Source organism: Salvelinus sp. IW2-2015, linkage group LG33, assembly GCF_002910315.2.
Source record: "Salvelinus sp. IW2-2015 linkage group LG33, ASM291031v2, whole genome shotgun sequence".
Classification (NCBI taxonomy): domain Eukaryota; kingdom Metazoa; phylum Chordata; class Actinopteri; order Salmoniformes; family Salmonidae; genus Salvelinus; species Salvelinus sp. IW2-2015.
Window position 1 is genome coordinate 452,203 of NC_036872.1, and position 17,733 is coordinate 469,935.

The 17,733-nt window shown below is 46.5% G+C and overlaps 1 protein-coding gene across 1 annotated transcript in view; it reads right to left on the minus strand.

The window, feature by feature from the left end:
* Positions 1-5,183: 5,183 nt before the first annotated feature.
* LOC111958232 (ras and EF-hand domain-containing protein homolog) overlaps positions 5,184-17,733 on the minus strand; it is a 32,922-nt gene continuing 20,372 nt past the window's right edge. The window contains exons 10-17 of the mRNA XM_023979448.2: positions 11,136-11,457; positions 10,695-10,829; positions 10,174-10,324; positions 9,781-9,862; positions 9,356-9,470; positions 7,829-7,948; positions 7,567-7,643; positions 5,184-6,409 (exon numbers count right to left, since the gene is read on the minus strand). Coding sequence (XP_023835216.1) covers positions 6,304-6,409; positions 7,567-7,643; positions 7,829-7,948; positions 9,356-9,470; positions 9,781-9,862; positions 10,174-10,324; positions 10,695-10,829; positions 11,136-11,457 — 1,108 coding nt within the window. The 3' untranslated portion in view covers positions 5,184-6,303. The remainder of the gene's footprint in view (positions 6,410-7,566; positions 7,644-7,828; positions 7,949-9,355; positions 9,471-9,780; positions 9,863-10,173; positions 10,325-10,694; positions 10,830-11,135; positions 11,458-17,733) is intronic.

The following is a 17,733-nucleotide window of genomic DNA, read 5'->3' on the forward strand; positions in this document are numbered from 1 at the left end:
CTTTGGAAGTATGCTTGGGGTCATTGTCCATTTGGAAGACCCATTTGCGAGCAAGCTTTAACTTCCTGACTGATGTCTTGAGATGTTGCTTCATTATATCCACTTCATTTTCCTTCCTTCTTCGGCTTGCAAGCCTCCCCCTTTTCCTCCAAACATAACGATGGTCATTATGGCCAAGCAGTTCTATTTTTGTTTCATCAGACGAGAGGACATTTCTCCAAAAAGTACGATCTTTGTTCCCATGTGCAGTTGCAAACCGTAGTCTGGCTTTTTTATGGCGGTTTTGGAGAAGTGGTTTTTCCTTGCTGAGCGGCCTTTCAGGCTATGTCTATATAGGACTTGTTTTACTGTGGATATAGATACTTTTGTAGCTGTTTCCTCCAGCATCTTCACAAGGTCTGCTGTTGTTCTGGGATTGATTTGCACTTTTCGCACCAAGGTACGTTCATCTCAAGGAGACAGAACGCGTCTCCTTCCTGTGCGGTATGACGGCTGCGTGGTCCCATGGTGTTTATACTTGCATACTATTGTTTGTACAGATGAACGTGGTACCTTCAGGCGTTTGGAAGTTGCTCCCAAGGATGAACCAGACTTGTGGAGGTCTCCAATTTTTTTTCTGAGGTCTTGGCTGATTTCTTTTGATTTTCCAATGATGCAAGCAAAGAGGCACTGCATTTGAAGGTAGGCCTTGAAATACATCCACAGGTACACCTCCAATTGACTCAAATGATGTCAATTATTTGAAGCCTCTAAGGCCATGACATCCTTTTCTGTAATTTTCCACGCTGTTTAAAGGCACTGTCAACTTAGTGTATGTAAACTTCTGACRCACTGGAATTGTGATTAAGTGAATTAATCTGTCTGTAAACAATTGTTGGAAAAATGACTTGTGTCATGCACAAAGTAGATGTCCTAACCGACTTGCCAAAACTATAGTTTGTTAACAAGAAATTTGTGGAGTGGTTAAAAAATGAGTTTTAATGACTCCAACTTTAGAGTATGTGTCACAATTGTTGAAATGAGGCGACCAAGGCGCAGCGTGCGTAGAGCTCCACATTATATTTAATAGTGAAAACTTACAACCAAAACAACAAAGAAAAACAAACGTGCAGTAATGCAGTGCTCAACACAACTAAACACAAAACAAGATGGGAAAGGTGGAAAGGTGGAAAAAGGCTGCCTAAATATGATCCCCAATCAGAGACAACGATAGACAGCTGCCTCTGATTGGGAACCATACCAGGCCAACATAGAAACGAAAAACTAGAATGCCCACCCTAATCACACCCTGACCTAACCAAATAGAGAAATAAAAAGGCTCTTTAAGGTCAGGGTGTGACAGTACCCCCCCCCCAAAGGTGCGGACTCCGGCAGCAAAACCTGACTCTATAGGGGAGGGCATCTAGCCTCGGTGGCGGCTCCGGTTCGGGACGTAGACCCCACTCCGCTAGCTGATCCCTCCGCCTCCGTGGAACCGGACGGTGGATCGTCGCCGGAGGCTCCGGACCGTGGATCGTTGCCGGAGGAACCGGACCGTAGATCGTTGCCGGAGGGACCGGACCGTAGATCGTCGTCGGAGACTCCGGACCGTGGATTGTCGCCGGAGGAACCGGACCATGGATCATCGCCGGAGGCTCCGGACCGTGGATCATCGCCGGGGCTCTGGACTGCCGACCGTCGCTGGAGGCTCCGGACTGCCGGCCGTCTCAGGAGGTTCCGGACTGCGGACCGTCTCAGGAGGTTCCGGACTGCGGACCGTCTCAGGAGGTTCCGGACTGCGGACAGTCTCAGGAGGTTCCGGACTGCGGACAGTCTCAGGAGGTTCCGGACTGCGGACAGTCTCAGGAGGTTCCGGACTGTGGACCGTCGTTGGAGGTTCCGGACTGTGGATCGTCGTTGGAGGTTCCGGACTGTGGACCGTTGCGGGAGGTTCCGGACTGTGAAACGCCGCGGGAGGTTCCGGACTGTGAAACGTCGCCGGAAGCTCTGGACTCGGAACTGTCGCCGGAAGCTCTGGACTGGGAACTGTCGCCAAAAGCTCTGGACTGGGGATCGTCGCCGGAAACCTGGTGCGTGGGTCCGGCACTGGTGGTACTGGGCTGGTGKCACGCACCTKAGGGCGAGKGCGAGGAGCAGGCACAGGACGTCCTGGAATGGGGAGGCGCACTGGAGGCCTGACGCGTGGGGCCGATACAGGTGGCACCGGGCTGGTGACYCGCACCTCAGGMCGAGTGTGYGGAGGAGGCACAGGACGTACTGGACTGTGGAGGCGCACTGGAGGTCTAGAGCGTAGAGCTGGCACAACGCGTTCTGGGCAAAGGACCACCTTCGCACGGCACGTGCGGGGAGCTGGCACAGGACGCACTGGGCTGTGAAGGTGCACCGGAGATACAGCACGTAGAGCCGGCGCAGGATATCCTGGATCAAAGAGYCGCACTGGAGACCAGGCGTGCTGAGCCGSKACCACCCGTCCTGGACAGATGCCCACTTTRGCACGGCAAGTGCGGGGAGCTCGCACAGCACGCACCGGGCTGTGGATGCGCACTSGGGACACAGTGCGTATCACCGCAAAACATGGTTTCTGCCCGGTCACACGCTCCCCACGGTGAGTACGGGGAGTTGGCTCTGGTTTAAACCCTGGCTCCGCCAACCACCCCGTGTGCCCCCCCCAAACAAAATTGGGGGGCTGCCTCTCAGGCTTCCGTCGTGGTCYCGAACCCCTGCGTCGTCGTTGTTCCTCCCTCGCTGCCTCCGTCTGCTCCCATGGAAGGCGATCCTTTCCGGCCTGGATCTCCTCCCACGTCCAGGATCCCTTACCGTCCAAGATATCCTCCCATGTCCAGGATGTCTGCTCCTCCTGGCCACGCTGCTTTGTCCGTTTGTGGTTCTGTCACGWTTGTTGAAATGAGGKGCGTGACAGTATGTAAACTTCRGACTTCAACTGTAGATACGTGTGTAGGTACAGTTGAAGTCGAAAGTTTACATACACTTACCAGCGACGGGTGGCATAATGTCAAATTTGTCATTGGAACCACTCGATATGATTGGTCATATAAAAACCTTGGGACCCTGATGAGTGCTCTAACTCCCCCCTGCGGTGGTCGGGATCAATGAAGCCGTGATTCTGGGTACCTCTCAAGTCCCGCGGTGTAAGCTCGCAACTTTTAAAGGAGGAACCACTGTAGCYAGGAAAYGTTTCTGTTTCGAGTAGACTGTGTGGATGTTGTGACTGACAGGAATGCCTCTGTCTGTCTATACTGTCCCAGGTTCTACCAGGCGGGTGTGGATGGTGTGGATGTGGACGAAGACCTGCTGGGCCTTTGTGGAGGTGAGCTCCCGTAGGGAGAGAGCTCCCTACGGCCCTACAGACTGCGGAGGCCTTGTTTACGCACGTCTTCTGGCACTACGGGGTGCCTGAGGATATAGTGTCTGATCGAGGTCCCCAGTTCACTTCGAATGTCTGGAAGGCGTTCATGGAACGTCTGGGGGTCTCGATCAGCCTTACCTCAGGGTTTCATCTCGAGAGTAATGGGCAGGTGGAGAAAGTGAACCAGGATGTGGGCAGGTTTCTGCGGTCGTATTGCCATTATCGGCCCGGGGGAGTGGGCAGCGTTCGTGCCCTGGGCCGAGATGGCTCAGAACTCGCTCCGCCACTCCTCCACTAACCTCTCCCCCTTCCAGTGCGTACTGACGTACCAGCCGGTTCTGGCGCCTTGGCATCAGAGTCAGACCGAGGCTCCTGCGGTGGACGACTGGTTCAGGCGTGCGGAGGAGACATGGGACGCCGCCCATGTGTGGGATTGTTTATTGCAAGTGCTTGTGCACGTGTTGATTGTTGCGCGACGGGTTTTTGTACCCATATCTTGTTATTTTTTATGCCGTTGGTTTTGCTATTAAACTGCTCCGGCTATTACCAAGTTCTGCTCTCCTGTGTCTGACTTCCCTGCCACCGGTTACGCACCCCTTACAATAATCTATGACAATGACATTGTCATAATGTGATTGATACCCCAGGCAGGACAGCCTTGGGGGAGAATAGTTGGAGGTGAGGAGTTCCACACAGTCTGCTGCCCCAGAGTTCCACACAGTCCGATGGCCTCTCCACGACCTCTGACCTCTCCAGATGGAGACCTCATGACCCCCAGCAACCTAGCCCCAAAGACGGAACTCTGATTTAGTTGGATTGCTGATGTGTTTATGGTAATATTATAGGTTTAAGGGGTTTTGATTCTATGTTGATGTAGTAGTGCTAGACAATGTTCATTAAAGACGTATGCGTAGCCTAAATACTACCTGTCAGACTGTGAATGGTGTATGTGTGTGCACATGTGAGTTTGATAATAACAGCTCTTCAGTGTGAGAGATCCAGAATCGTGAAGGCCATCATCACCCTCCTTCAACCCACTTCAACCCACTTCCGTCACAGGGAGAACAACACCATCCAAGATAGAGGTTGTTATAAAGTTATTACCAGTGTCTTATAAATCCTTGGACATGTTAACAAGTGCCAGGGGTCAAACCCAGGGCTGAAACCCATCCAACGGTGATGTTGTGGTAATCAACTCTGTGAATATAAAAAATACCTTGTTGATTTCCATTTAGGACACGCTTCTGTTCCGCCCACATCAAATTAATGAATCCATTCCAAACAATAACCTTGCCTGCTACACATTTGTGATTATTTAATTATCCCATGCCTGCCTGCCTGCCCCACCCCACATGTTGTTTGACAAATGACTAGGTTCGCCTCATCAAGCTCATGAAAATGTAAACTAATGGGAGGTGGGGCTTGGCTCTGTGCCAGACTTCCAGACACAAATGGCCTGAATAAATGCTGGCACATGCTGCAGCTCCTCGTAAAAATGCTCAGGGAATATGAGTGACACGGGTGTCCTAACAAATCAAATTTAAGAAGTTATCTGATTGTTGAATTTCTTTTCCCCAGTCAGTGACTCTCTGTGGACATTTGGGGGGTGTGTTGGTGTATGCGTGTGTGTGACTGAGCAAGAGAGTAGGGTACATGGCTGCTATTTGCCTTGGTATTAGCAGATTACTCTCCAGATAAATTATATTATGACTTATTTTATATTCCATGCCCTCAACATGAAATATATATATATATATTCAGCATGAAATATTATGTTCAGACTCTGCCTGGATAAGGGAAGTCATATCACGTTGGGTTTTGTTCATGCTACATTTTAATAGTAAAGCGCTTTGAGTATGACCACACAGAGGGCTCAGACAGACAGGTGTGGGCTCACAGTGACATCATTAGTGGCCCAGGAGAGGTCCAAATGTCTAACATTACATAATATATTAATGATAACAATATTTTACAATATACACACAGAAATAAAATGTGCCTACAAGCACACACCACATTCATACATTTGACATTTTGCTCCTCCCACGGTCATCCAATCACATCATTCTCTATAGATGTTGCTCTTGGCTCCTACAATCAGAATTCAACTGACAATCATGACACTCCTTCCTAGACATGCAGTTGTTACTCTTTATCACAAATGTTGTACATGGAGGATGTTTCTGACACTACTGTGTCTACTATCACAGAAATAGAAATTCTATTTTTATGTCTACTAAACTGTAGCTCCTCCCTCCGCCTGATCCCTTAGCAATAAAAAGCTTGCTAATAAGATCATTCTTCCACTGTAAAAATAACATTTCCCCACCCTCCTGTTCGCCACCTATCACGTGCATTTGTCTCTCCTCATCACATATGTCATAGTTAACTTAAAAATGTAAATTGCTGCTATCCCAAGCTTTCTTGTGACTTGTTGAGAATATAATTTGCCAGTACATGGTACTTTTCATTCACTACCTGTACATTGATCTAGACAATAGCTATCTGCAATACAAATGACCATGGCTTCGACACAGAGGCTTCATATGAAGACATTCAACAGCATAGGAGATTAGACTTCACTACTAACCATGATGTGAATGATGTCAAAGGACTCAATACTAAAGCCAAATACACATGCATAACACAAGCACACATGCACTCATGCAAACACATAATTGCATAATCGTGCACGCATGCACACACAGCTTAAAACAAGCACAGTTGATCTCATATGAGAAAATCAGCTGTTCTGATATTCTAGTGTTATGGTACTCAAGTGTTCTGACTGGATTCTCCTGTGTTCTGTTATTCTGAAGTCTCATTTTTCTCTTGTTCTGTCTTTGCTGACAGTGTTCTAGTATTGGGGTGTTCTGTTGCTGTGGTTGCTCTGGTGCTGAGTTTTGGTTACTCTAGTAGTGTTCCTGTGTGGTTTCTTATCCTGTGCAGCAGGTGACAGTGGGCATCTTCTTGTTGGGACTTCTGTAGAGGTTAGTCACAGACTCCTGGTTCTCATCCCCATGAACCTGCTTGGTCATCTCTCTAATGGGGGGGGGGGGGAGGAGGAGGAGAACGAGAACAAAAGAGAAGAAGAATAGAGAAAGAGAGTTAAAGGCATACCTCCACTGTATTGGCATTAGTATAATTAAGCAATAAAGCCCGAGAGGTGTGGTATATGGCCAATATACCATGGCTAAAGGCTGTTGTTAGGCATGATGCAACTCGGAACCCACAAACTCCCGAGGTGCTTATTGCTTATGGGCATAATTGTCACGCCCTGGCCTTAGTTATCTTTGTTTTCTTTATTATTTTAGTTAGGTCAGGGTGTGACATGGGGGATGTTTGTGTGTTTTTTGTCTAGTCTAGGGCGTGTGTATTGTCTAGGGAGTTTTGTAGAGTTCATGGGGTTGTGTTCAGTGTAGGTGTTTATGTAAGTCTATGGTTGCCTGGATTGGTTCTCAATTAGAGACAGCTGTCTATCGTTGTCTCTGATTGAGAGCCATATTTAGGCAGCCATAGGCATTAGGTAGGTTGTGGGTAATTGTCTATGTTTTGACGTTAGTTGCTTGTGTCTGCACTTACGTTTGATAGCTTCACGGTCGTTTGTTGTTTTGTCTAGTTTGTATTAGTGTTCGTGTTTGTTTCTTCTTCTATTAAAAAAGAAGATGTATTTATATCACGCTGCGCCTTGGTCCTCTCTTTCACCTAACGACGATCGTGACAATAATAAACTGGGTGGTTCGAGCCCTTATTGCTGATTGGCTGACAGCTGTGGTATATCAGACCTATTACCATGGGTATGACAAAACATACATTTTACTGCTCTAATTACGTTGGTAACCAGTTTATAATATCAATAAGGTACCTCGGGGGTTTGTGGTATATGGCCAATATACCACGGCTAAGGGCTGTGTCCAGGCACTCCGATGCGTCATACGTAAGAACAGCCCTTAGCTGTGGTATACTGGCCATATACCACACCCCCTTGTGCCTTATTGATTAATTAGAGTACAGAACACTCTTGCACACTAGAGGCCAGCAAAACTTTACATGTTGTTCTACATTTTGGTCCTGTAAAAAAATATTAAAAAGTATCCAACTCAGTCAGATCAGAGAGTACTCTAAGGAGCAACACATTTACAGGTAAAGATCACTTAGCAGAGAGAGAACAGAGATGTCTAGGATCCGGTATTTCTTACCTGGCCAGATGCAGCACGGCCTCTATGACATTAGATCCGTCTTTAGCACTAGTCTCACAGAAGAGGGCGTTATATGTCTGATAGGAAACAAACAACGCAACTCTCAAATCAGGCCGAAGTTCCATACATTGACCTGATCAGGCTATATTCTAGGGGACAACTAGACGTGACTGTCAATCCCTCTGGATAAGATAATCTGCAAAATTACAAATGTAACTAATGTAAAAGGTTTAAGTAAGACGTTGGGGTTGAGTGGTCTCACCATGGCCAGCTTCTCTCCGAAGCTGGTGGGGACACAGGTGACACTGTCCTGTAGCGCTTGCTCCCTCAGGTCACACTTATTTCCAACTAGCATGATGGGAATGTCATCCTGGGACACGTCCTGAACACAGATGGACAGCAGGTTAAAACACAGGCCAACAACACCGACAAACACAACACTGCTATCCAAAACTCAAAACTGATATGCGTCCCAAATGGCACCCTATTCCCATTATTGTGCACTACTTTTGACCAGGGCCCATATGGCTCTGGTCAAAAGTAGTGCACTGTAGGGTGCCATTTGGGATGCACACACTTATCACACAACTCAACACTGCGATGACATGGACACAACGTTGCTTCAACCAGTTTTTGGCCAGTGGGATGTTGCTATAACTAGCAACAAGATAGGCTAATGTTTAGACTTTAGAGTTCGTGAACTGGTTAATGATTAGCCCAATGGGGTAAATCGGCAACCTTCAGCCTAATTATTTATAGCCACTATGCTGCATCGGGTGGGCTACACCAGGTGATAATAATGGTTACCAAATAGCACACGTGCCTGATAATATGGATTATTGTTATATTGGGTTCATTTCTGTAGGGGGAAATTACATTTAAAATGTTTGTTTTTTTTAAGAGGGTGGATCAGCTTTAATATTGCGGATAGATTGTTGCTTCAATCAATGTAATTGTCTGCATCATTTCCAATCCCCCATATATTTTTGGGGTAAATATATATATATATCTATATATACATACATACACATACCCACATATGTACATATACTGTATATAAAAATACATATATATACATATATACACTTTTATTTTTTATTTTTTTATTTTTTAAATATACCTTCCTTTATTGTTCCCTGCAAACCCTTTCACCCCTCCCCTTAATTGGAGTAAACTAATAAACAATAACACTTAGGCTTCTACTTCCAGCTTATACATACTATACACATTTTACAGACACAATCTATTTTACAATAGTTATATTTTGTTTGTTTTTAGCCCTGGCCTTCCTCTACTTCTGATGTCTATCCAGTTTGATTTATTTTTGCCATATATTTTAAATGTTTATATTCATTCATTTTGGAGTAGGATGTCATTTTAAAAGTCACTGTGACTGTCTCACAGTCATTCTCCTCCCAAAAAGTTTACATCCCGTGTCATCACCCAGATGTGTGCTACACATTGGTGGTGGATGAGGTGAGTTTTAACCTTACTATGTGGGGTGGCAGGTAGCCTAGTGGTTAGAGCGTTGGCCCAACAACTGAAAGGTTGTTGGATCGAATCCACGAGCTGACGAGGTAAAAATCTGTCTTTCTGCCCCTGGCCAAGGCAGTAAACCCCTGTTCCCCGGTAGGCCGTCATAGTAAATAAGAATTTGTTTTTAACTGACTTGCCTAGTTAAATAAAAAAATAAAAATAATGTGAAGTGCTTTGAGCATCTTGGAAAAGTGTTATATATTATATAAATATCAATTGGATATAAAAATGTATTATATAAATTATTACTAACCTCAATCATGTCCACCCATTCTCTCACGTTGAGAAAGCTCTTTTCACAGGTGACATCATACAGCAGGAGGACCCCGTCGGCTCGCCTGAAGTAGGACTTCGCAATGCTGCGAAACCTAGGACACACACACACACAGGGATAGAGGTTAACAGAGCACCACTACATAGATTGGCTGAAATAGACATGTTCACTAACACACACACGCATGCAGGCAAACACACACACACAGCTCTCACTAACCCCTGACCCTGACTCTAACCCTAAATCTTCCCTAACACTAAACCTAACCCCTAAACTCTCCTTTTTACAAGTGAGGAATGTCCTCACTTCTCTGAATATTTGTTGGTTTACTATTCTTGTGAGGACTTTTGGTACTCACAAATATAGTCAAACGTGTCCACACACATACACACACAAACACACACCTCTCCTGGCCTGCTGTGTCCCACAACTGTAGTAGGGTGGGCTCTCCATCCACTACTAGAGTCTTCATCTGAAAGTCCACCCCTGAGGATCAACACAAGAGGACGTTCAAACACACTACTCCAAAAGACAATCCCATTACCATCGAAATATACATTCTATACCTGTCCCAGGCAACTAGGCATGCATACAAGACCAGCACCATGGGATAGAGCCTTTGGAGACTTAACAAGCCAAACTGTGTCGGGGAGAGTAGTGTGAAAGCGTGCTTAACCGAGCCCGAGCGGTGCAGCTAGACTAACTCCTTGTTCACCATTTACAGTCAAAAGTAATGTGCGGATAGAATGATACTGTAAACAGGTGAGAGCTAACACAGGCGCGCTTGACACACCCACCCAGGGTAGCGCTGCTGTTTCCTCGGAACTCGTTCTTGCAGAGGCGGAGCAGGAAGCTGGACTTGCCCACCGCTGCGTCGCCAGCCAACACCACCCTGTAGGCCTTCTCTGATGTCATATAGCCCAGGTCAGCTGACTCCTTTTCTTTACCCTATACACACAGAGAGAGAGAGAGAGAGCGTGAGAGGAAGAGAGAGTGCGAGCGGGAGCGAGAGAGAAAGAAAGAAAGTGAAAGAGGTTAAAGGCACACCTTGACTGTAATGTACCGGACCATGTCATAATACTGGAATGATGTCAACTCACTTGTCATGCATAGTCAACAATCAACAGTTTCTCCTGAACTAAGTCAACCATTTACACAAGTGTTTTCTAATACGTCTGCCTGCTAACCAAGTAAATCCGCCAAGTGCCTGTTTCTTTTTTAAATGGTTTTAAAGCTCCAAAATGTGCTTTTAATTGAGTTCTACAATCCAGGATTCACGCTCTCCTCTCTTCTCACACCACTGTCCTCTGTCCTATACCTCATTGGTGATGGCAGAGAGGGCCTTGCGTGTGGACGCTCCAGAGCTGGTCCGGCTGACTGACTCCAAAGGTTTCCAGTCCAGGACAGAATCACTGTCTGATCCAAACACCATCTCATCCCGCATCTCTGCAACCTGACACAATGACACTATCGCATTAACATCCTTACATAATGAGCGTTATCAGTAATAATAAGTGTACGTAGTACAAGTGGATGACGACGTGTGTATAACGTCTTTGTGTGTGTGTGTTGTGCGTTACTGTAAAGTGTGTGTGTGTTTGTGTGTCTGTGTGTGTAATAAGCATGTGTCTGTGTGTGTGCGTATAGTGCGTACATGTATGTGTGTACTACGGCATAGTCTATGTGTGTGTGTTTGTATGTAGTGTGTGTGTGTGTGTGTGTGTGTGTGTGTGTATTACTGTATGTTTGTGTGTCTTACGTCGTTGTCTGAGTGGTCCCCCGCAAGGCTGTCTGTGTTCCCGGTCATCCTCTGTTCCTCCTCGTGCCCTTTCACCTCCTGCTCAGAGTCATATCCGTTGTTGGAGCCACGCAGCGTGGACATGCCGCTGTCTAGGCAGCTCTCGGGCAGGCTGTCTACCTCACAGCTGCGTTTGCGCTGCATGGCCGGGTCACACAGAGCCAGGGCTAGGGTGTCCAGACTGGTCCGCCGACACCCCAGAGAACTCCTACCACCTTCACCTCCACAAAGGCCCAGCAGGTCTTCGTCCACATCCACACCATCCACACCCGCCTGGTAGAACCTGGGACAGTATAGACAGACAGAGGCATTCCTGTCAGTCACAACATCCACACAGTCTACTCGAAACAGAAACCTTTCCTTGCTACAGTGGTTCCTCCTTTAAAAGTTGCGAGCTTACACCGCGGGACTTAAGAGGTACCCAGAATCACGGCTTCATTGATCCCGACCACCGCAGGGGGGAGTTAGAGCACTCATCAGGGTCCCAAGGTTTTTATATGACCAATCATATCGAGTGGTTCCAATGACAAATTTGACATTATGCCACCCGTCGCTGGTAAGTGTATGTAAACTTTCGACTTCAACTGTACCTACACACGTATCTACAGTTGAAGTCAGAAGTTTACATACTGTCACGCGCCTCATTTCAACAATCGTGACAGAACCACAAACGGACAAAGCAGCGTGGCCAGGAGGAGCAGACATCCTGGACATGGGAGGATATCTTGGACGGTAAGGGATCCTGGACGTGGGAGGAGATCCAGGCCGGAAAGGATCGCCTTCCATGGGAGCAGACGGAGGCAGCGAGGGAGGAACAACGACGACGCAGGGGTTCGRGACCACGACGGAAGCCTGAGAGGCAGCCCCCCAATTTTGTTTGGGGGGGGCACACGGGGTGGTTGGCGGAGCCAGGGTTTAAACCAGAGCCAACTCCCCGTACTCACCGTGGGGAGCGTGTGACCGGGCAGAAACCATGTTTTGCGGTGATACGCACTGTGTCCCSAGTGCGCATCCACAGCCCGGTGCGTGCTGTGCGAGCTCCCCGCACTTGCCGTGCYAAAGTGGGCATCTGTCCAGGACGGGTGGTMSCGGCTCAGCACGCCTGGTCTCCAGTGCGRCTCTTTGATCCAGGATATCCTGCGCCGGCTCTACGTGCTGTATCTCCGGTGCACCTTCACAGCCCAGTGCGTCCTGTGCCAGCTCCCCGCACGTGCCGTGCGAAGGTGGTCCTTTGCCCAGAACGCGTTGTGCCAGCTCTACGCTCTAGACCTCCAGTGCGCCTCCACAGTCCAGTACGTCCTGTGCCTCCTCCRCACACTCGKCCTGAGGTGCGRGTCACCAGCCCGGTGCCACCTGTATCGGCCCCACGCGTCAGGCCTCCAGTGCGCCTCCCCATTCCAGGACGTCCTGTGCCTGCTCCTCGCMCTCGCCCTMAGGTGCGTGMCACCAGCCCAGTACCACCAGTGCCGGACCCACGCACCAGGTTTCCGGCGACGATCCCCAGTCCAGAGCTTTTGGCGACAGTTCCCAGTCCAGAGCTTCCGGCGACAGTTCCGAGTCCAGAGCTTCCGGCGACGTTTCACAGTCCGGAACCTCCCGCGGCGTTTCACAGTCCGGAACCTCCCGCAACGGTCCACAGTCCGGAACCTCCAACAACGATCCACAGTCCGGAACCTCCAACGACGGTCCACAGTCCGGAACCTCCAACTACGGTCCACAGTCCGGAACCGCCAACGACGGTCCACAGTCCGGAACCTCCTGAGACTGTCCGCAGTCCGGAACCTCCTGAGACGGTCCGCAGTCCAGAACCTCCTGAGACGGCCGGCAGTCCGGAGCCTCCTGCGACGGTCGGCAGTCCAGAGCCCCCGGCGATGATCCACGGTCCGCGATGATCCATGGTCCGGTTCCTCCGGCGACAATCCACGGTCCGGAGTCCCCGACGACGATCTACGGTCCGGTCCCTCCGGCGACGATCCACGGTCCGGTTCCATGGAGGCGGAGGGATCAGCTAGCGGAGTGGGGTCTACGTCCCGAACCGGAGCCGCCACCGAGGCTAGATGCCCACCCGGACCCTCCCCTATAGAGTCAGGTTTTGCTGCCGGAGTCCGCACCTTTGGGGGGGTACTGTCACACCCTGACCTTAAAGAGCCTTTTTATTTCTCTATTTGGTTAGGTTAGGGTGTGATTAGGGTGGGCATTCTAGTTTTTCGTTTCTATGTTGGCCTGGTATGGTTCCCAATCAGAGGCAGCTGTCTATCGTTGTCTCTGATTGGGGATCATATTTAGGCAGCCTTTTTCCACCTCCACCTTTCCCATCTTGTTTTGTGTTTAGTTTGTGTTGAGCACTGCATTACTGCACGTTTGTTTTCTTTGTTGTTTTGGTTGTAAGTTTTCACTATTAAATATAATGTGGAGCTCTACGCACGCTGCGCCTTGGTCGCCTCATTTCAACAATTGTGACACATACTCTAAAGTTGGAGTCATTAAAACTCATTTTTTAAACCACTCCACAAATTTCTTGTTAACAAAACTATAGTTTTGGCAAGTCGGTTAGGACATCTACTTTGTGCATGACACAAGTCATTTTCCAACAATTGTTTACAGACAGATTAATTCACTTAATCACAATTCCAGTGGGTCAGAAGTTTACATACCACTAAGTTGACAGTGCCTTTAAACAGCGTGGAAAATTACAGAAAAGGATGTCATGGCCTTAGAGGCTTCAAATAATTGACATCATTGAGTGGATGTATTTAAGGCCTACCTTCAAATACAGTGCCTCTTTGCTTGCATCATTGGAAGAAATCAGCCAAGACCTCAGAAAAAAATTGGAGACCTCCACAAGTCTGGTTCATCCTTGGGAGCAACTTCCAAACACCTGAAGGTACCACGTTCATCTGTACAAACAATAGTATGCAAGTATAAACACCATGGGACCACGCAGCCGTCATACCGCACAGGAAGGAGACGCATTCTGTCTCCTTGAGATGAACGTACCTTGGTGCGAAAAGTGCAAATCAATCCCAGAACAACAGCAGACCTTGTGAAGATGCTGGAGGAAACAGCTACAAAAGTATCTATATCCACAGTAAAACAAGTCCATATAGACATAGCCTGAAAGGCCGCTCAGCAAGGAAAAACCACTTCTCCAAAACCGCCATAAAAAAGCCAGACTACGGTTTGCAACTGCACATGGGAACAAAGATCGTACTTTTTGGAGAAATGTCCTCTCGTCTGATGAAACAAAAATAGAACTGCTTGGCCATAATGACCATCGTTATGTTTGGAGGAAAAGGGGGAGGCTTGCAAGCCGAAGAAGGAAGGAAAATGAAGTGGATATAATGAAGCAACATCTCAAGACATCAGTCAGGAAGTTAAAGCTTGCTCGCAAATGGGTCTTCCAAATGGACAATGACCCCAAGCATACTTCCAAAGTTGTGGCAAAATGGCTTAAGGACAACAAAGTCAAGGTATTGGAGTGGCCATCACAAAGCCCTGACCTCAACCTATTGAACATTTGTGGACAGAACTGAAAAAGCGTGTGCGAGCAAGGCCTACAAACCTGACTCAGTTACACCAGCACTGTCAGACGGAATGGGCGCAAAATTCACCCAACTTATTGTGGAAGCTTATGGAAGGCTACCCGAAACGTTTGACCCAAGTTAAGCAATTTAAAGGCAATGCTACCAAATACTAATTGAGTGTATGTAAGCTTCTGACCCACTGGGAATGTGATGAAGAAATAAAAAGCTCAAATAAATAATTCCTCTACTATTATTCTGACATTTCACATTCTTAAAATAAAGTGGTGATCCTAACTGACTAAGACAGGAAATTTTTACTAGGATTAAATGTCAGGAATTGTGAAAAACTGAGTTTAAATGTATTTGGCTAAGGTGAATGTAAACTTCTGACTTCAACTGTACCTACACACGGTTATATATATGGTCATGGCTCCTGAGTGGCACAGCGGTCTAAGGCACTGCATCTCAGGGAAAGCGGCATTACTACAGTCCCTGGCTTGAATACAGTCCCTGGCTTGAATATCACATCCGACCGTGATTGAGAGTGCCATAGGGTGGCGCACAATTGGCCCAGCGTCATCCGGTTTGGCCGGTGTAGGCCGTGATTGTAAATAAGAATTGTTTTTACCTGACTTGCCTAGTTAAATAAATGTTCAATTAAAAAAACTACTGGCGCTAACTGCAGCGCAATCAATAGGAGGTGAACAGTGGCTGGTGCTGACAATATAGCTAACTTGTTATGCAAGTGTTGCACACCAACGATGGAGAAAACCTACACCAGTCAATCAATTCATTTCAACAATAATCTTCATTTTAGTTTGACTTTACAAACAACATTTAATTAATTGGAGTCTATTTCTTCGGAGCCTGGACCATAATAAAATAACTTAACTGGCTGAGATAGGCTATGAGGCTGAAGTAGATTTTTTTTTATTAGGCCTACTTACAATTTTTGACCAGTGAACAACTGGTAGATACAAATGATTTGTGACATTGTGGTTACAATAAAGAATGTAAACAAGAATGCTGTGTCTTCACAACTGTAGCAGGTGTAGCCCATCATGCAAATGTTTCCTATTAGCAGGACAATATACTTTTTATAGCCCGGCTACTGTTGTGAAAATCCCTCAACTTGCAATGTATTCGATGCTTAAGTACTCTAAAGTGTTACATTTCTAACTCAAAACAGCATTACAGTATTTCTTCATCAACATCTTTATGCTTTTGTTATATAAAATAGAGAAAAAATACATTAAAATGCGGATGTTTTTTTAAACTACATTTTAGTCACACTTCCACCCAGCTCCACGACCACAGGTAAAACCTTGCTGAAATGAACGGCATTTGTGGAGAGTCAGGCGGCATTGGCGGAGAGTCAGGTGAGAATGACGCGTAGAAAAGGACGAGGGAACGAGATGGAGTCACAATCCATGCCAGGCACACCTGTGAGCTCTGGAACTCCCCTCGACAGGCAAGTCAACATACGTGGCGGGTTCGTCAGGTCATCGGTTCACCCTGACTTTCCATTCCTCTTCTGACAACAGAACTTGACCAACTGCTCACCGGCACAGCAAGGGAAGGCCGGACCGTTATGCTGTTCTGCTATTCCAAGGATGTGTAACCAAAGAGAGATACCACGAGTGGGCACAGAATACAAACTGGGATGGATCCCGAGACAAATGTGGGTTACTAGTGAACCTCGGTTCTTCATCATTAATACTGTGTCTCAGAAGTTTCTGTCCATGACTGATGCAACCCGAAAAGCATTAAAGACAGAGTTATTGAGTACTTGAGGTAACCGAGAAAGTCTGGACATGGCCTGCTCTCTCTTATGTAAGGAATTAGGCACTTTCCTATGTTTCCTACAGTATGTACTATAGGCTATGTTTACTTGTATTATATCTTCAAAATGCTTAAATGTTTTTTTTATCCAAATGTAAAAGCATATACTGTACAGTACTGTTTTTCTTCATCAGCATCTTTATGCTTTCGTTAATAAAATAATGATAAAATACTCTTTCAAAATGCTGATGTTTATTTAGTTATGGATCCATAACGAATTACTATGGGAATAAATATCACTGAATTACAGAAATATTGGAACAAAGTTGTCTAATGAAGGTAACAAATTGTTGCTTACTGGAAAATACTCTTTCAAACACACAGTCACATTGTACAGCGCCATTATGGCTATTAGCAGGGCTATATTTTGGCCTTTATAAATATTATTTTGGCCGTTACTCAGCTTACAATTGCTCACTGTCATTTTTTTGAAAACGAAATAATCTCCAAAATATCGTTATATTTAACCTTCCCGCTGTGGACGTCTATTTCAACACTGTTTCGCGCTGCTCTGAGTTAAGCATGGAGAAACTAAAATGTTCAATTATATTCCATGATATTCTTAAGATATATGTGTTGACTGAATATAAGCAAGTGATGTCTGCTAAATAATCAAGTTAGGTCTCTCCAGAAAGAAATAATTCAAAATAACCAACTGGCTCTATTTACAAATTAGTGAGAATGTCTCACCCTATGTTCAAGAATTGCCTTTTTCCTCGCTCACTTCTTATAGCTGCAGGGGCATTATTGAGTAGCTTGGATGAAAGATGCCTCTACTGTGAAGTGGGGCCGAAGGAGACAGGAAATAGTCAGGTCTACCATGACCTGGCCATGCACGTTCACATGAGAGGGAGCTATGTTCCATCGCACATCTGAAGTCAATGTAATTCTCCGGTTGGAACGTTATTCAAGATTTATGTTAAAAACATTCTAAAGATTGATTCAATACATCGTTTGACATGTTTCTACTGACTGTTACGGAACTTTTGGACATTTCGTCTGCTTTTAGTGAACGCGCTTCCTGACGTTGGATTTGTTTACCAAACACGCTAACAAAAAGCTATTTGGAAATAAATTATGGACATTCCGAACAAAACGAACATTTCTTGTGGAAGTGGGAGTCCTGGGAGTGCATTCCGACGAAGATCAGCAAAGGTAAGTGAATATTTATAATGCTTTTTATGAGTTTTGTT